Source organism: Selaginella moellendorffii, unplaced genomic scaffold (genome assembly GCF_000143415.4).
Source record: "Selaginella moellendorffii unplaced genomic scaffold, v1.0 SELMOscaffold_91, whole genome shotgun sequence".
Taxonomy (NCBI): Eukaryota; Viridiplantae; Streptophyta; class Lycopodiopsida; order Selaginellales; family Selaginellaceae; genus Selaginella; species Selaginella moellendorffii.
Window position 1 is genome coordinate 1 of NW_003314352.1, and position 18,460 is coordinate 18,460.

Here is an 18,460-nt window from a genome sequence, read left to right on the forward strand (position 1 = left end):
AGCTAGGCTGCTGGACTGACGCTTTCATATGAGACGGAAGAATGCCTCTCAAGGATTGTGGCGAAAAATGAGGAGGATAAGGTGATGACTGGAAAGAAGTTCTGAGAACTGACGAAAGTGGAGTCGTAAAAGTCGTCAAATGTGGATGGCTTAAACTTTCTCTCGATGATAACACAGGTGACTTTGGAGGAGATTCAGCTGGCTTTGACACCTTTATATGTTTGTCAGACTTGGATGACTTGGGAAAGAATGACTTGAGGTGAAATGGAAGCAGCTTTAAAGGGTTGAAAAACCGCTTTCCTTCTTTAGTTTTTGAGTTGTCTGTAGGAGGAATTGGCGGTGAAGAAGGTTTAGATTCTGGCAGCTGAGGGGAAAGAGGACTGGGTGGTCTACGTGGACTTTTTGGAGTTGCAGGACTAAGAGGACGAACGAAGGGTGGTGGTGACACCGAGCGTTGGAATTGGGATGGGAGAGTCATTGTCCTGTGTAGACCTGTTATGCTTCTGAGAATACTAACCTGGGAATGGCCACCTCGGTAGTATATCTGAGGGTTCACAGGAAAGGAGTACCGCGGAGCTTCAGCGCGTATCTGTATGAACTGCACTCAGAAACCAGCAAATGGTGATACGATCCTACCCTGGCATGTCGCTCGTTTATTGCCTCAAGGGCCAGCCTTAGCTTGCGATGCAGAGACTTGCGAGAATCTTCAGAGAGCTGTAGAACAGAAACATTGCAGTTAAAAGCGGTCAATAGCAATGCAAGATCAGAAATTGTTACATCTTCAAGACCTTGCCCTTGCAGATAGTTTGCTCTCTTTTGCAAGAGTTCAACGGCATCCCTGGTCAATCGAGTTTCCTTTTGTAGCTTTAAAAGGACATCCCCCGCATTTCCTGCAATGACTTTGTTACTTATGTACGTCCAACCCAGCTGCATATCAAACCCTTGGAGTTTAAGATGTCCCGGAGAATCTGTACTTTCCACAAATCTTTTTCTTTTATATCTGCCTCGGCACACTGTCCATCTACTTTTTTGAGCAACGCTTCCTTCTCCACGTACGTTTTAGCCAATTCCGTCTGTTACCTACATTAGAATGGAAGTTTCAATAGCAAGTTCGCCAGTGGAAAGAAAAAAACGAGAAGAGAAAAAGAAACTTCACCTTCACAGATTGCGCTTCAAGGCTTTTGATAGATTCAAGTTCTGTCTTATCATTGGGAGACTTGGCCAAAAGATGTCTTAACTCGCCAGCTCTAGCCCACGTTTTGTTGAGATAGCCTTCAAAAAAGATAAAATAAATAAACGAAGCAATAGCCGGGGTGATGCAAAAAAGATTTGCTGTACGAAAAAGAACTTCTGGAGGATCTGATGCATCTTCCAGTCTCCGTATCGCACTTCTCTACAAGAAGTGCAGTACGGAAATTAGAATTTTACACAAAAGAAAAAAAAACAAAGGTACAAACCAGTGATTCAGAAGATGATGTCGAAAGAAAATACTGGTCATGATTCCCAAAGGCAGCATATTCCGGACCGAGCTTTACAACGAGCTTGTGCTTTCGGGAGGCATCACCAGGAACTTCCTCGACTTGACATCCTTCGAGAGCAATGACTCCCAAAGGAGAGCTTCTGTCAAGCTGAAACCATCGCAATCATAATTGGAGGTCGAAAAATAAGGTAAGAACAAACAATACCTCATTCTTGAAAGAGAAGAGAAACGATCCCTGTAAAAGGAAAAATCGTCTCTCCCAAACCCGCGCGTCCTCCTTGTAGACGTCCAAATGCCCCGTCCAGTCGGGCTGCGACCACAATAGGGCCTGGAAATCACACCAGGAAAGAAATGTGGCTTCCACAAACACCAGCAGGTCCTCACTCACCTCCGACTCCATCCGCCGTGAACCATCACAGGCCGGCGCCCAGCTCCACTCGATCTAGGGCCATGGCGTTCGCTCCACGCGATCATAGAACCCTAGCCCAGAGATCCATTGAGCGGCAAAATGAGCGCATATTCTTATTCCCTAAATTCTATCCTAACGGCAAATTTCTAGGGCTCCTGGGCGATGGCATGAAACGCAGCCTGGCGCCGGCTAAGGTAAGAAGATTCCAGCTCAAGGAGGAGAAGGCAGGATCTCGTTTTGATTCTAGCGGCCACTACCGGGATGCCCTTCGCCAATGCCAGGATCTCGAAAGTGTGAGGCAAATCCACGATCGCATCTCTGGCGCTGCTAGTGCCAATGTCTTCCTGGGGAATGAGATCGTCAGGGCCTATGGAAAATGCGGCAGTGTGGCCAGCGCCCGGGTGGCATTCGATGCGATCGCGAGGAAGAACGACTACTCTTGGGGTAGCATGCTTACCGCATATGCTCAGAACGGGCATTACAGGGCCGCCTTGGATCTCTACAAGAGGATGGATCTCCAGCCAAATCCCGTGGTCTATACCACCGTTCTGGGCGCCTGTGCCAGCATCGAAGCTCTCGAGGAGGGAAAAGCGATCCACTCTCGGATTTCTGGGACGAAAGGCTTGAAGCTGGACGTGATCTTGGAGAACTCCTTGCTCACCATGTACGCGAAATGTGGGAGCTTGGAGGATGCCAAGCGCTTGTTCGAGAGAATGTCTGGGAGGAGGAGCGTTTCTTCGTGGAACGCCATGATTGCGGCATACGCTCAAAGCGGGCACTTTGAGGAGGCCATTCGACTCTACGAGGACATGGACGTGGAGCCGAGCGTCCGGACTTTCACCTCGGTGCTGAGCGCCTGCTCCAACTTGGGTCTGCTGGATCAAGGTAGAAAAATCCATGCTTTGATTTCTTCCCGTGGCACGGAGCTTGATCTTTCCTTGCAGAATGCTTTGCTGACGATGTACGCTCGCTGCAAGTGCTTGGACGACGCTGCGAAGATCTTCCAAAGGCTTCCCAGGCGAGACGTTGTTTCCTGGAGCGCGATGATAGCAGCGTTTGCAGAGACCGACCTCTTTGACGAGGCGATAGAGTTCTACTCGAAGATGCAGCTGGAAGGAGTCCGTCCAAACTACTACACCTTCGCCAGCGTTTTGCTCGCTTGTGCAAGTGTGGGAGATCTCCGAGCGGGAAGAGCTGTCCACGACCAGATCCTCGGAAATGGTTACAAGATCACTCTCGTCAATGGGACAGCACTGGTGGACTTGTACACGAGCTACGGCAGCCTTGACGAAGCAAGGAGCTTGTTTGATCAGATAGAGAACAGGGACGAGGGACTTTGGACAGTTTTGATCGGAGGATACTCGAAACAAGGCCACAGAACTGGAGTGTTGGAACTCTACCGAGAGATGAAGAACACCACCAAAGTTCCAGCGACCAAGATCATTTACAGCTGCGTCATCTCGGCCTGCGCGAGCCTGGGGGCCTTTGCTGATGCCAGGCAAGCTCACAGCGACATAGAAGCCGATGGAATGATCTCGGACTTCGTCTTGGCAACATCGCTCGTCAACATGTACAGCCGCTGGGGAAATCTGGAGAGCGCCAGGCAAGTCTTTGACAAGATGAGCTCGAGAGACACTCTAGCCTGGACGACTTTGATTGCAGGCTATGCGAAGCACGGTGAGCACGGACTGGCTCTCGGGCTTTACAAAGAGATGGAGCTCGAAGGCGCCGAGCCGAGCGAGCTAACTTTCATGGTGGTTCTCTACGCCTGCAGCCACGCCGGCCTCCAAGAACAAGGCAAGCAGCTCTTCATTTCGATCCAGAGCGACTACGCCATGCATCCAAACATCGCCCACTACAGCTGCATCATCGATCTCCTCAGCCGCGCTGGACGACTCAGCGACGCGGAGGAGCTCATCAACGCAATGCCGGTGGAACCAAACGACGTGACCTGGAGCTCGCTGCTGGGGGCGTCCAGGATCCACAAAGATGTCAAGCGAGCAACTCACGCAGCCGGACAGATAACTAAGCTCGATCCAGTCGATCCCGCGAGCTACGTCCTCCTCTCCAACGTTCACGCGGTCACTGGGAACTTAGCCGGCATGGCGAGCGTGAGGAACACCATGGTGGCCAGGGGCGTGAAGAAGCGCCGGGGCAGCAGCTGGATCGAGGTGGCGGACCAGATCCACGAGTTTAACGTTGGGGACAATTCTCATCCGCGGTTCCAAGAGATCTTCGCCGAGCTCCAGCGATTGTCTCCCAAGATCAAGGAAGCCGGCTACGTTCCAGAGAGCGAGGAAGTTCTTCACGACGTCGGGGAGAAGGAGAAGGAGCTGCTACTCCGGCTCCACAGCGAGAAGCTCGCCATCGCGTTTGGGTTGATCGCTACTGCTCCAGGGACGACGCTCCGGATCTTCAACACGCTGAGGATCTGCCACGACTGCCACTCGGCCGTGAAGTTCATCTCGGCGATTGCGCGGCGAGAGATCATCGTCAGGGATAGCAGCCGGTTCCACAAGTTTCGCGATGGCCAGTGTTCTTGTGGAGACTACTGGTAATGGATGATGCTATGATCAGTGTCATGGATCATGCGTGAATTCTTAGACCGCGAAGATGCTAGAGAGGAGCGAGAACGGCGCTGGGTCGTGTGGATTCGCGCCAGCGGCGCCAGCGGCAATGCGTTTGCCGCGATCCACATCGGATTGGATCCGGCAAGCGCTAAGCACGGCCTTCCAAGTCATCGCCTCGGGCAAATGCGGCATCGCGTGGAGGAGCTCCTCCGCCTCGCTCAGCCGCCCCGCCCGCGCTAGAGCATCCACCACGCCATGGAGGAAATGGTTGAGGCTCTCCTCCTCTTTCTCCGATCCATCACCGTGGTCTCGAGCAATCGCCACGAATCGCTCGATGCCAATCCCGCCATGGCTGCACGCGAACAGGATCGCCGCCAAGCTCGCCTCGTTGGGCGCAATCCCCTCGAGCTCCATCCCCCGGAAGAAATCCAGCGCGCCACCGCCAAGGCCGCTGCGCGCGTAGCCGGCGATCATCGCGTTCCAGAGCTCCAGATCGCGAAATGGGGCTTTCATCGCGTCGAAGAGCTCGCGCGCCTGGCGGATATGCCCGGCCTGGGCATGCGCGGCCAAGACGGCCACATCGGCATCCACGTGGCGTTCGGGCATTTGCTCCAGCATCTGCTGCGCTTGGGCCACGTGGCCGCGCCAGCCGTACCATTGTATCATGGTGGTCCACGAGAGCACGTCATGTACGGGCATTTTCATAAAGAGCTCCTTTGCGTCCTCCAGATGCCCGGATTGGGTATATGCCGCTAGCAACGTACACCACGCAACCATGTCACGGTAAGGGAATCTCTCAAACAATATTTGGGCTTCTTTTGTTTCTTGGCCCCGAACTAAAGCCTCAAGCATGGCTGTCCAGGATACCAAATCGTGAAGGGGCATTTTTACAAACTGAGCCCTGGCAGCATCAAGATGGCTTTGCCGGGCATACGCAGCGAGCAATTGGGTCCAAAGCTCTAGAGATTTACCATTGTTATGATCAAAGATATCTTTAGCAGACTCAAGCTCTCCGCGCAAAATAAACTCTGTGAGTTGCAGCGTCCAAAACACCTCAAAACTAGAACTAAAACTTGGCTGTGTTAAAATATGCCCACCTTCGGCGTATGCGGCAGTGATAACATTCCACGTACTCGCGTCTATGTACGGGATTGCCTTCAAGAATTTCTTCACCTCGTCCAGCTGACCCGTACGAGCATACGCCGCTAGCACCGGGAGCCACGCCGATGTGTCGTACATGGGCATCTGTGTCAAGTATCCACACGCATATTCCAGATACCCAGCACGGGCATATGCCGAGATCAGCGTTGCCCACGACAAGAGATCCCGGTGGAGCATATTCTTGAACATCGCGATAGTTACGTCAAGGTTCTTGCTTTGCGTGCTCGCCAAAAGAAGCGCATTAAGCGAGAATACGTTGTGCTGCGGCATTTTACCCAGCATCGCAGCCGCGCGAGACAAATCGCCCCTGTGGATCGCCAGCGCCTGGATCGCGATCGCCCACGAGAACACGTCCCTGTGAGGCATCAAGTCGAAGCACTCAAGAACTCTCTCGTGGAATCCATTCTGCGCGTAGCAAGCCAGCATCGCGCCCCACAGCACGAGATCGCGATCATCCTTGGGGATTCCGGCAAACAGCGATTCGCAATCGAGGATGTTCCCAGCCTCGCCGTGGATCTGGATCATCGCGGTGGCGGCAGCAACGTCGTGACAGGGCATTCTCGCGTAGAGCTCCTCGGCGCCGGCGAGAAGCCCGCTCTCGGCAAATGCCGCCACCAAGAAATTCCACGTGGCTGTGCTGCGACGTGGCAGCCTGTCAAACTGCCACTTGGCGCCAGCAAGGCGGCCATCCTTGGCATCCGCTTGGATCACCGCGTTCCACGACACAACGTCTCTGTACGGCATCATCTCCGCCACCTGGCGAGCTTCAGCAAGATGCCTTTCTTGGGCATATACCGAGAAGATACTAGTCCATGAAACAACGTCGCGCTTGGGCATGGAATCAAAGCAGGCCTTTGCCTCGCAAAGATGCCCGTTGTGAGAATATGCCTGGAGCATGATGTTCCACGAAAAGAGATTCCGGCGCTCGCTGGGAATCTCGTTAAATACCAGCTCTGCATCCTGGATGCTGCCACACTTGCCATACATTTCAATGAGGAGATTTGTGAGCCATCTATCTTCTTTGTAAACACTATTTAGAATAAAAGAGTGGAGCTCCCTGCCTTGGAGAAGGTCTCTTGTGTTGCCACAGAGCTTGAGAAGCCGAGAGATCTCCTTGTCAGATAATAGAACGCATCGCATAATTTTGGAAGGTCATGACCAGCAATAATATCGAGGCTCTATATACAAAATGTTATTACGCGTCGTCGTTAGGCTCGTTGTTGGGCTCATCGTTGTTAGGCTCGTCGTTGTTAGGCAAGCAGCGTTTTTGCATGACGTTGATGCATGCCACAGGTTGATCGTCTTTTTTTTCTGTAAGAATCGCAAAGCTGGTAAGAGGACGAAGAAACTACTTAGAGAAGAAGCGTTTCACCTTCATCGTCAAGAGACTTCTTCTTTTGAGGCTGCAGTAAAGCCAAAACTTCGTCTTTAACCTGGATATAAGCTTAGTGTTAGAATCAAAAGAAAGGAGAACGCATTCGCTTTTACCTTCCAGTGATTGTCAGTGTAAGTGGAGATTTCGCGTACTTTCGATGTCAACGTTGATTTTGGAATACCTGGAAATCTTTGCGAGAGAGACTCCACAATCTTTTTCATTCCCAATGTCGAGGACTCTCGCAGGAATCGCACCTACACAGACGAGAAAAAAAAAAGAATCAGTGTCAAGGTCCACAAGGGAATGCAACTTACAATCTCAGGCAGCGCCGAATCGGCTAATTCTCTCTTCCTTCGCCTCCTGACGCCAGTGATTGGTGTCTTCACTTCCTGGGGGTAGGCTTCGTACTCCTCAGTAACAGGCTCGATGGATATATCTTCGGCTAGAACTCGTATCTCTAGCGCTTTAAGACACGAATCCCGATAAGGAGAAACGCTGTCGGAGTCCTGGCTGGTTGGGTTCGCAGTGAAGTTCCGCAGCACAAACGGACAATTGTGCTTGAGAGCGCGCTCGGCAACGCTGTCGAGAATGTTCTTGACATTTTCAGTGTTTGGGGCCTGACTCGACGAGCAGCTGTTTTGATTTTCACAGGTGTCCATGTCCACTCCCTGCTAACAAAAAAAAGTTCACAGTATTTGTAGTGAAGAAAGTAAAAGGGGCACCTCATCTGCCGAGAAGTAGCCATCTGGAACGACAAAGTCATCTGCGCTGTCATCATCGTCCACCTTCTCTTCTTCCTCAGGTTCATCTAAGTCAGAAAGGTTCTCTCCAGGCTCCTCCTAGATACATAAGATACGCTCAGTGATCTGTTAGTACCAGCACAAGGCGAGCTACCTCTTCCCATTCATCGTCGCTATCAACAGTGTAGTCAAGTGATGGTTCTTTCCTCAATGGATGACGAGGGCCGATAACATTGCTGCGCAAGACGATCAACAACTAAGCTACATTCAACAAACTGAAGCTCCAAACCTCTTTTTGGAATGTGTCCCATAGTATGCCGGTCTGAAACACTTGTGAAATTGCAGAAGCTTCATGCAAGGCGTCCCACTGGGTAATGCTGTAGGACTGATCTCGTTAGAAACGTCGACATCTCGCTGGAGCTTTGGCTGCTTGAGCACGTCCACCTTTGGTTCTCTCCTCAAACCCCAAGTCACAAATTTTTTCTGGCGTCGGGAGGTTCTCCACTCATCGAAGTGTCTCCTACAGCAACAGAAGTCGCAAAACAAGTCAGAAGACCATGCAAAACAGATTAATATCACCTGAAAACCTCCACTTCGTTCGTTTCCGTATGAATCGTAGCAAGAACTCGATCCATGGCAGACATTACGACATTTTCCTTGGGAGCCTCCTTCACGGGACTCCTCTCCAATGGCGCTGGAGGTTTCTCTTTAACAAAAAGCTTGTTCATGATCCCAGCTTGTTTTTGGATGACAGCATTTCTTTTCCTCTCGGCTTCTTCTTTGGCTAAGCGTTTTTTTTCTTTCTGCGCTTCCTTCTCCTGATCCATCAAAGGGCAAAGGTAGGATAGATAGACAAAACACAAAAGTCCTTACGTGCTTGAGAGCCTCTCTTTCAGCCCTAGCTTGCTCTTTCTTCGCTAAGTTCTCAGCCCTTTTGGCTCGATGCTCTTCCCGTTCCCTTTCCTTTGCCTGCATTGCCATAGATCACACAAAACATTCGCCCACAAGGAAGAACAATACCAGTCGCTGTGCCTCTTTCAAAGCTTTTGCCTGCTGCTTATCCATGACCTCCACTCTCTCCTCCTGGCATGGCACAAGCACATTAGATGAGGAGATCGCCCCGCATTTCCTATCGAGAGGAGAATCACGAGCACTCACCATCGCGAATAGCGCAGCCCAGGCGCCCGGGAGACCCTAGCCCCAAAGCGCGCCAAATGGAAGCCCTAAATTCGAAGTACTAGGCGGGAGCTTGAAGACATTTGGGGCGTCATGGCGAGCTACTTCGATCTGGATGATATCCTCGCGGAGGAAGAGGTGAGCTCGCTTGCGAAGATTGAGATCTAGATTCATCCCATCGTCTTGCAGCCTGTAGGAGTGCAGTTCCGCGTCGCGGCCGCTGGAGTAGGGATCCTAGATCCGAGCGCGGAAGAAAACCAGGTAAGTGATCGAATTCCTGTGCTTGAAATTCTTTGTTCCTTCGCGAAGGTAGAGGTAGGATCCAAAGTCGAGCTTCCCTTTTGGCTGGCGCAGGAGCTTTGGTACAGCCAAGCCGTGTCGTTAAAACTCCCAAACTTCTACAATGAACGGTACGCTTGTTTACCTTGAGATGTTTCTTTCTTCCTCCTTGTGTTCTTGTTCTTCGCGTTCTTCGGATTCTTTTTTTTTCTTTGAGAACATGAGCGAGAATGCGATTCCTTTTTTTTTTTTCCTGTATAATTGTGTTGTCTTTTACCCCATACTGCTTTCTTCTTCTTCTTTTTAAACATGATAGAGGAAGTAGAATGACATTCTTTTTCTTGTGTGTGTTTTCCTGTATAATTGTGTTGTCTTTTAGTTCTTTTATTTTTGCGTTCATCCTGGAGCTTTTGCGTTGATTATTTCTCGTCGTACTCCTTCCTAACATTTTGATTCCCACAGCATTCGAAAGGAAGTTAAAGCGGATCCCGGATGTGTCGATTTGCGAAGCAGGTGTCCTTACTTCTACGAGCTTGGCTGCAAGTTGGTCCCGCTGTAAGTAGGCTCCATCGCTCGCAAGCGGCAGAATGTGTCCTCATCGTCTCTTTTGTCAGCGCTCAAGATGCGACACTCGGTTCGTTCCTCATGTTTTCCCTCCGCGGCCGCTACAGGGATTTGCTGTGCAAATCACACACTGCCGCCGGTACTGTGACGCCCAAGTTCTTGGCGCGTCTCACGAGAGAAGAAACTCGACGTAAGCATAATTCGCTTTGTATATCACTCCCGAGTTTTCGTCGTTTTTCTTCTCTACAGTGTTTGAGGCTGGCGCGGAGTCCATGAAAGCGTTTAGAAAGTGGCGGCTGGAGGGGACCCGGCTAGAGAAAGCTCCGGTTTTGGGAAAGAAGCGACGTCCTACCAGTGATACGCCGGAAAACACTTGAGCACGAACCAGAACTTTTTCTCTCTCATGTCAGTGGTAACTGTCAACGAAATCCCGTGGTCTGCTTTCCAACGGCCGTGGGAACGGAATGTGCTGAAGCCGCAGAATATACTCGTGGTTTTCCAGCACACACTCGGTTGTGTGAGAACGGTGGCTCTCTTTTCCGGCCAAAGTTTGGTTGAGGGCGTCTGCTGAAGAGCGTCGCGGCTCTTCCAGGCCTAGCAGGGAATCAGGAAAACCAGAGAAACGAGGAAAAGGGAATTCCTCTCGAATGACACTTGGATTCGTCGGATTGTTAGCGGAAGTAGAGGATACCAAACGTCGATACCGGGAACAGGGACAGAGGGCTCAAGTATTTCAAGCACTCCGGGTGGTGTTGCCACAGGGACAGGCCAGTCGTTCAAGCAAAGACAGGAGAAAAATCCTTTTTATTTCCTCCTCTTCTTTTTCTTTCCCTTTGGATGTTGAGGCCAGTGTTGAGTTCTTCATCCGATCCCGCTGTAGGCTGGGTACCCCTCGTCCTCCTCGCGTTTCTGTGGGTTTTCTCGTTTTTGTTTCTCATTTGCCTTCTCTTTGTCAAGAGCTTCTTCGTTGTCCTGTGCGACTTTCTTCCCTCCAGCAGCTTTCCATCTCTGTGCGCCAATCTTACTAGATAGGAGAATGCAAGGTCTTTGAGGTAGCGGCATGCTGCAGCGATGAAACTTAAAGGAGCATCGGCTATCTCTGCAAAATGGATGGTTGTGCTGTGCGTTTCCAGTTTCCTCGTCGGGATGTTGTTTACAAACAGGTAGAGACATTAGAGTTCCTGTGCTAATCAATCAGCTGACGGACTTCCTTGTGGTAGAATGTGGAATATGTCTGAGGACTTTGAAGCTGAAGCACTCAAAGCTCCTGTTAACACTGAGCATTTGCAGCTTGTTACCGAGATACAATGCGATCCAAAACCGGTAAGCTGTCCGGTTTTCCCATCCAGGTGGTGGAATGAAACCAGTTTTGTGTTTTGTGAAGAAACCAGTTACTCCTGAGCGTGAAGTCTACGTTGAGGTATCTAAGACTCATCAAGCTATAAGGTTTGTCTTTGGCACGCTTAGATATCATTTTATTTTATTTTTCTCTCTCCGTCTCTCTCCAGAAACTTGGACAAAACCATTTCTTCCTTGGAAATGGAATTGGCCGCAGTTCGAGCGGCTCAAGCATCGACGATTGGGGGCGGAGCTGCTGAGAAGCCTGCAATGGAGAAAACCGGCGAAGCCAGGCAAAAAGTTTTCGTTGTGATTGGGATCAATACGGCTTTCAGCAGTCGGAAAAGAAGAGATTCCATTCGTGAGACTTGGATGCCTACTGGTACGCTCTTAATTGTTTTCAGTCGCCCTTGAACAATGTTTTCTTACAGGTGAAAAACGGAAGCAGCTAGAACAAGAGAAAGGCATTATCATAAAATTTGTAATTGGTCACAGGTATGCAGTTCTTCTCTATTAATCTTTGTTTATAATAGTGTACATGGTATAGTGCAACGCCTGGAGGGATTCTCGACAACGCTATTGAAGCAGAAGATGCTCAACATGGAGACTTTTTGAGACTGGTACACGCCTTTCTTTTCCTTTTCTCGTCATGCTTTAATGCTGTCGACTTAGGATCACGTTGAAGGCTATCACGAGTTGTCTTCCAAAACTAAAACGTACTTCTCGACGGCAGTCGCTAAGTGGGATGCGGACTATTATGTCAAAGTAGACGACGATGTTCACATAAATCTCGGTAAGCCTGACAAATGAAACGAGCTGCAAGTTTATTCTTTCTCTCTTTATTGTTGTTTCCAGGCATGCTCACTGTCACTCTGGCTCGGCATAGATCCAAGCCTCGCGCCTACATTGGATGTATGAAGTCTGGACCTGTCCTGGCTCAAAAGTAAGAGCTCTGTTACCGTGAATGCTAAGCTCCAAGTTTGTGATTATTCAGAGGAGTGAAGTATCACGAACCCGAGTATTGGAAATTCGGCGAAGACGGCAATCGGTACTTTAGGCACGCCACTGGCCAAGTTTATGCGATTTCCAGGGACTTGGCAACGTACATCTCCATAAACCAGTACGTATAGTCCTTACCAAGTTTTAGTTTCTAATCTAGAAAGCTCCTTTCTTTTCCAGGCCTATTTTGCATAAGTATGCGAACGAGGATGTTTCTCTGGGCTCCTGGTTCATAGGCCTGGACGTGGATCATATTGACGATCGTAGTTTTTGTTGTGGAACTCCTCCAGGTACTAGTCAAAGTTCTTGCCATTGTTTTACGCTGTCCTATAATTCTTTTCTGGACAGATTGTGAGTGGAAAGCTCAAGCAGGGAGTGTTTGTGTTGGATCCTTCGATTGGACGTGTAGCGGGATTTGTAGATCAGTCGAGAGGCTCGGCTTTGTTCATCAGCGCTGCGGAGAGGGGGATAGTGCTGTGTGGAACGCAGTTTTATAGCGATGGAAGAAGAAAGTTGATATCGTGCTGTAGAATCCATAGGGCCGGCAAAGTTTTGTAACATATCACCGCATTAATTTCTAGGAAATAACAAAGCTGACGGTGCTTTTAATTGCAAAAATCTCGAGAGAGCTTTTGAGCAGCATGAAGATTCGATTGACCACGAGGAGGCGGCGTTCCCGCAATGTTGGAAAAAGATTTGCTCCCCCTGGTATGAAAACAAAAGGATCCAACCCAGACCATTCAATGCTTGGTCTTCTTCTTGGTCAGTGAGAGGCTCCCGTGTTTTGCAAAAGAAATAAAAACAGAGAAACTTGTGACATGTGAAACGCGCAGGGTAAACTACACCGAGGGAGTAGCATAGTTTATTAGCCAATTATATGTTGAGAACGACAACGTTGCAAAAAGATATGAGCGAAACAATTAGCTTATGTATATAAAGCCTATACTTAGAATCAAATTCAACAAATACAAGTTTAAATAAAAATTAAAGCATATTTAAAATATCCTAGCTTAAGCTTTGGAGAAACCATGTCAGAAACAACATTCATGAAGCTACTTACCCTCGTGCTGCTGCTCTCATACTTACTACAGCAGAGTCCTGGCCGACTTCTTGCACAGAAGCACTGTCACAACAGGAAGCCCTTGGAGATCACCTGAAGGAACCTTTGGATTTGGATTCGTAATGCCTGAGTCTTCAAGCACCCGGAACTTCAATCTCGCGATCTGGTATGACATAGATCCGAAGAAGACTGTCGTCTGGATGGCAATGGCAAACGGGCAGCTTGTCCAGGTGAGTGAAAATGCCAAGCTTGAGTTGAAAGCCGAGGGAGGACTTTCCGTCACTGATGGCAGCAGCTCCGCCCCCTTGTGGCAAACCAATCCCGGACAGTGTTGTGCTGAAAGTGCTTCGCTGCTCGAGAACGGGAACTTAGTTGTCCTTGGAAAAGACAAGAAAGTTGCATGGCAGAGCTTTGACTCCCCAACAAACAACCTTTTGCCCGAGCAGCAGCTCCGCACACAAGGAAATCCGTCCTTGGGATACGCGAGGTTGATTTCCCAGTCTGGAGCATGCTTGTTCTCAACAGTGGTCAGGTGCTGCTCAAGAACTTAAAGCTGGAGATCCCGCAAAAGTACTGGTCTATTGCAAATCCGACACTGAAGTCCACCATGACTTGCCTGGATGACGAAACCGGAGAGCACGTCTCGAACAACAACGCTTGCCAGCCTGATCGTTCTCTCAAGTTCCCGGGCGTTTTGAACTTGAGCTCTCAAGGGGTCCTTTCCTTTTACGACGCAACTGGAAAGAGCTGGGAATGAGGATCAACGAGTTCAGAAGACTACGCGCTTGACTAAAACGATGCGAATGTGTTGAGGAGACTTACGCTGGACGACGATGGCAATCTCAGGATCTACAGCTTCGGCCCGAAGAACAAGAGTGGCTCCTGGAGCGTCGTCTGGCGAGCCGTCATGCTCGAGTGCGACATCTTTGGAACATGTGGACCTTTCGCTCTCTGCACCTACAGGCCCATAAAAACTTGGAGCTGTCCTCCTGGATTTCACTGAGTTGATCCAAACGACGAATCGAAGGGGTGTGACTACGACATACCTCTGGGAGCGTGTCAAAACTCCCTGATCTCGGTGAAGCTCGTCCAGGTGAATCGAGCAGACTACTACTTCAACGATTACAACTTCGACTCGACCATCAAGTTGCTCGTGAAGTGCAAGGACACCTGCATGCAAGACTGTAAGTGCCTGGCAACCGCATACAAGTACGACGGCACGGGCTTGTGCTTCCTCAAAGGCAACTCCAACAAACTCTACAATGGTAAGCAGATCTTGAACGAGATGAACATGGTGTTTATGAAGTCGTCTTCATAGCATCCTGGAGCTGGCGATACGTGAGCTTGGTCAGGAACCCCTCAATCTCTGCTGTCATCTCCTCCCATTTCTTGCGGGAGGTTTCTTCCACACAGCTGCCACGACTGCAGCTCCAGTGGCAAACAGCCCGAGCTAGATAATGGCCACGGACAGAATGATGGAGTGGAGGTGCCGCGAGAGGTCAACTGTCCGTGTGTTTATCTTTGGCATGACTTGGTCCGTGGTGTTTGCATCCACGAGGAAGGGATCGTGCTGGTCGTCGGCTGCAGATGTGTCCAGGCTCAACTTCTGCAACGAGTTAGGCTTGGGAGGATTTGTGAGCATGTATAGAGGAAACATGGCCATGAAGAACATCATCACCCAAGAGGGGGGATGGGTAGTTTTTGAATTGAGCTTAAGTTAATGAAAGTCAAAAGAAGGAGCTGCAATCTCTTCGTCTGCATATGCTTATTTAGATTATTGGTTCAACACTAACTAATCTTTTAGCTTACAAAGAAAGAAAAATATCTATTAAACAACATAATTAATATTAAAATCAGAATATATTCAGTCTTTTTTTCTTCCATATTCAGAAAAATAGAAATGGGTATAATGAGATGCTCCTTCATTATAGACTCGTATTGCATATAATGTTGTGCCATGCATTCAACATAATAAGTAAGTGGAATTGACTTTAGTCCATATGATCATGCATATCATCAGGATCAAATATATGGACTGAAACACCATGTGTGACAAATGTGGATCTAATGACATAGAAACATTTAATAAATTACTTTAACCACTAACATCACCTATCACAAAATCTCCCAAGAATATCCTCAAAGGCACCCTTCTTCTCAAGTGCAAAAACAATTTAGCTTATCTCTTTTGCTACTTGCACTATTGACTTGAATCTTTCTGTAGCATCAAACATAATCCCCTTTAGTAGACAAAATAACTCTAACAAAATTTATATGGCTATGACCGAATAGTGTCAATAGCAAAGGAATGCTGAGTGAAGAACCTCCAAGTCAATCACATTTGGGATGATGTCTGTAGAGCTATTGTATCCTGGTAAAGCAAGAGTAGTACACTCGTTAGCTCATGTGGCCTTATGGCAGTTCCCAACGTGGTATAGAGCATGGTAGTTCTAGGAATAAACATGGAAAAAAAAAAAGAATAGAGTTAAACTGTAAATAAAGAAGTCATGCACCTTTTGCTTTTGCCCACTAGTGCCTTTTGTATTCACTAGTATACTTGAAAGAAGGCAGCCAGATAAAAACTCTATAAATCCATTATTGTTTTCAGTCAAGTGTGCAAGAAGGCCTTCCCATAGTAGAGAGCGGGGAAGGATCATGACAACCACATAAACCTATAAGGTTTGGAAAAGTGTTAGGCTTGCAACACATTCCATGATGGAGTATTCTTATGTGGTGGTGGCATCCTATCAAGAAGATAAAAAAAGATGAAATCAATCTTCTTATAAGATATGAGCTAATTTAGGCTATGGATCCACCAATCAAGTATGTAGAGCTCCTAACTAGTAACATCTAAAAGTTGCATGTAATCCCCAATAAGAACAACAACTTCCCCAACACTAGCCATTTGGGATAGAGGGTGAACTTGAAACACAATTATTAGAACTAGTAGTTGGAGATAAAATTCATGCTTACTAATCTGTTTGTGAATAGTTGCAAAGGAGAGCTCTTCCAAATAGTCATCTGTAGCCATAGGGAGGGATGGGAAGAATGTCTTAGTCCTCTAAAAAGACTAGTGGCTACTTTTTGCAACATTTATAAAAAAAAGTGAAGTCAAGAATGACTAAAAAAATGTTCCAAATCAAAGTCCTTACTCTCATGAAAGGCTTCATGATGGCCCTTTTGGTGGTTGTGAGGAGCAGGTATTGGAATTTTTTGTGCTAGAATCTCTTGTACAATTTCCTCTAGTTCAATGGTATTTGAATTTAGCATCTCCTTAATGGTTTCCTGAGTGTGGATTCCTGGGTTTTGTTGTTAAACTTTAACAACATCGTCATCATGGTTAGAAAGAGCCTTTGGAAAATAAAAATATAACTCAAGGTTAATATTTTCTAGTTAAACATTGAGTTTCAAGTGAACTTAAATGACATTTGAGGTAGAGATTCAGCTCAAAGTCCAATGTTAGCATCTACTCTAAAAGTTCAAGGTACCATAGGCATAACTCCCTCTCATGTGTACAAGGATAATAGAACTCTAGCTCATACATCCCAAGTTTCTTGCCTCTAATCAAGAGCTTTTGCAAAACACCAGCTATGTATATGGGTGCACCAGGGCAATATTTTAAATATCTACAAAGTAAAAAAATATATATAAATACCAATATATAAATGAAAATTGAGAAAATAACTATAATTATGTGCCTCGCAAGAAATGGTTGTCCTAGTTGGTTCTTGAACTCAGCTGATCTTGTCCCACTATGAGGAAGCCAATTATTCCTGTAACTCCGCAAAACAAGCATAAATATATTCTTTGAGAGTGATACTTGTGCAAGTGCTGGAAAGAAACTTTTTGTCCCAGACTTGCAACATCTCCTCACTAGTGGCAATACTCTAAGAAATATATGCCTTCTCCTTCATCACCTTTTCCATCCTTGTCTCGCAGCATTTTTCGTTATTTTGCAGCCAAGTGTTGAGAATTTCCAAGTAGATGCTTTATTCAGCAAAAGACATTTTACTCTTAAAGATGTTGTAAATGAGCTCCTTCGGTGCTTTACATGTTCCTACATACATAAGAATTATGAAATGTTTCATAAATTTTAAAAGAACTTATGAATGCAAGAATAAATCTTAGCAATGCTATCAAACCATTCCTACCCGTGTTATATATCTGCAATTAAGAGCAATTTTTTCACCTTTGTTCTCTTTATATTCAAATTTGTTGCTCAATTGCAAGCCATTCCATCTCCTTCTGTTACTCATCCCCTTGGGCATTTTTAAAGAATGAGGCTCTTTTTCCTTTGATTATGGACTACAACAAAAATTATGTAAGTCAATGCATACTTCAATATTAATTTAACTTCACCTAGATAGCAACCAAAAAATCAAGTGGTAGTTGGTACCAAGTATGCAATTCTTAGCGTTTCCTAGCTGCTAGCTTCACTTGAATTGTTTCAAATACCTCACGATGTACAATGTTTTGACCTCGTCTAGTGAGAGCATGCCAATAAACCAAAAGTGCTCAATATCATGTACCAATGTATTAGTTTAAAACACAAACTAGTGAAGCCTACAAAAACACGATATTAGTTAAATTTACAAAATAAATTCTTATATATTGATCTTATGGCATGCCATGGTGAGCTTCACAATGTGCTCTCAAGTTATTAATTCGACAAGTGTAATTAGAACATTAATGTGTCATTCTTCGTCATCTCGAAATTTCTCCTGAATGCACTTCCAAAATGCCAACCACCTATTATTTCCATCGATCACCCAAAAGAGCTTTCCAATGAACTCTACAGTCTCTACATGTTGTCTTAAGAATCCATCAAACTCACAAGACTTTTGCAGCCATATAAAATCCCATTTTTGCTCAAGTTCAATAGTCACTGGCTTTATCCAACTTGTTTTGATTTTTTTCCGTGTTGAAGGGGTGGGAAAAATTGGTTCATATGCAAACCAACATCTCCCCACCTTTGTTTTTCTTAGACGCAAGCTTTCTTGGTTTTTTTCATGTTTCTAGGGGTAAGATCTTTATATTTTAGAAAATAAGGAAAGATAGAAATATTAATTCTTGTGTAAACTAATATTTTCAATTATTGTAATAACTTGACAAGACATTTCTTGTGAAAATGGGATGGTGGAAGACATCAATTCTTGTGTGAGTTGACCTCTCCTATATTTTTGTTATGTTTTTATTTTTTCTCGAAAGGTAGGGTGAAGTCAGTTCTCACATGAACCGATCTCTCCCACATTTGTTTTCTTTGCATTTCTTGTAGTTTACATTCTATTTTTCACATGTTTTACTTATAA

At 46.9% G+C, this 18,460-nt stretch overlaps 6 protein-coding genes across 7 annotated transcripts; 3 read left to right on the top strand and 3 right to left on the bottom strand.

Moving 5' to 3' along the window:
- Nucleotides 1-26: 26 nt before the first annotated feature.
- On the bottom strand, nucleotides 27-1,921 carry LOC112341821 (sesquipedalian-1-like). 2 transcript variants are annotated; one of them, XM_024662610.1, is made up of 9 exons: nucleotides 1,869-1,921; nucleotides 1,686-1,808; nucleotides 1,458-1,628; nucleotides 1,339-1,393; nucleotides 1,157-1,272; nucleotides 941-1,080; nucleotides 778-890; nucleotides 637-714; nucleotides 27-589 (listed from the first exon to the last, which is right to left on the bottom strand). In XM_024662610.1, exons 1-6 carry the CDS (start codon nucleotides 1,878-1,880, stop codon nucleotides 1,060-1,062), a joined length of 498 nt encoding a protein of 165 aa, XP_024518378.1. In that variant the 5' UTR covers nucleotides 1,881-1,921; the 3' UTR covers nucleotides 27-589; nucleotides 637-714; nucleotides 778-890; nucleotides 941-1,059. The 2 variants fall into 2 exon arrangements, with proteins under 2 accessions (XP_024518378.1, XP_024518377.1); XM_024662609.1 differs by having other exon boundaries at nucleotides 1,157-1,393.
- On the top strand, nucleotides 1,895-4,471 carry LOC9661402 (pentatricopeptide repeat-containing protein At3g12770). Its single transcript, XM_002988733.2, has one exon. It carries the CDS (start codon nucleotides 1,931-1,933, stop codon nucleotides 4,445-4,447), a length of 2,517 nt encoding a protein of 838 aa, XP_002988779.2. The 5' UTR covers nucleotides 1,895-1,930; the 3' UTR covers nucleotides 4,448-4,471.
- An 18-nt stretch (nucleotides 4,472-4,489) lies between these two features.
- LOC9660837 (pentatricopeptide repeat-containing protein At2g35030, mitochondrial) lies at nucleotides 4,490-6,607 on the bottom strand. Its single transcript, XM_024662597.1, has one exon. The coding sequence runs from the start codon at nucleotides 6,605-6,607 to the stop codon at nucleotides 4,490-4,492; it is 2,118 nt and encodes a 705-aa protein (XP_024518365.1).
- A 152-nt stretch (nucleotides 6,608-6,759) lies between these two features.
- LOC9661403 (chromatin assembly factor 1 subunit FSM) lies at nucleotides 6,760-8,963 on the bottom strand. The gene is made up of 11 exons (XM_024662608.1): nucleotides 8,894-8,963; nucleotides 8,756-8,818; nucleotides 8,609-8,704; nucleotides 8,315-8,553; nucleotides 8,025-8,255; nucleotides 7,890-7,971; nucleotides 7,718-7,834; nucleotides 7,310-7,663; nucleotides 7,109-7,249; nucleotides 6,993-7,053; nucleotides 6,760-6,931 (listed from the first exon to the last, which is right to left on the bottom strand). The coding sequence occupies exons 1-11, from the start codon at nucleotides 8,894-8,896 to the stop codon at nucleotides 6,816-6,818; spliced, it is 1,503 nt and encodes a 500-aa protein (XP_024518376.1). The 5' UTR covers nucleotides 8,897-8,963; the 3' UTR covers nucleotides 6,760-6,815.
- Nucleotides 8,964-8,993: 30 nt separating this feature from the next.
- On the top strand, nucleotides 8,994-10,258 carry LOC9661404 (DNA replication complex GINS protein PSF3). The gene is made up of 6 exons (XM_002988734.2): nucleotides 8,994-9,049; nucleotides 9,101-9,172; nucleotides 9,221-9,321; nucleotides 9,653-9,745; nucleotides 9,805-9,944; nucleotides 10,004-10,258. Exons 1-6 carry the CDS (start codon nucleotides 9,005-9,007, stop codon nucleotides 10,129-10,131), a joined length of 579 nt encoding a protein of 192 aa, XP_002988780.1. The 5' UTR covers nucleotides 8,994-9,004; the 3' UTR covers nucleotides 10,132-10,258.
- A 43-nt stretch (nucleotides 10,259-10,301) lies between these two features.
- On the top strand, nucleotides 10,302-12,700 carry LOC9660838 (probable beta-1,3-galactosyltransferase 2). Its single transcript, XM_002988735.2, has 11 exons — nucleotides 10,302-10,917; nucleotides 10,975-11,077; nucleotides 11,139-11,200; nucleotides 11,263-11,474; nucleotides 11,524-11,587; nucleotides 11,640-11,712; nucleotides 11,765-11,885; nucleotides 11,948-12,035; nucleotides 12,087-12,212; nucleotides 12,272-12,381; nucleotides 12,440-12,700. The coding sequence occupies exons 1-11, from the start codon at nucleotides 10,826-10,828 to the stop codon at nucleotides 12,586-12,588; spliced, it is 1,200 nt and encodes a 399-aa protein (XP_002988781.1). The 5' UTR covers nucleotides 10,302-10,825; the 3' UTR covers nucleotides 12,589-12,700.
- The last annotated feature ends 5,760 nt before the right edge of the window (nucleotides 12,701-18,460 follow it).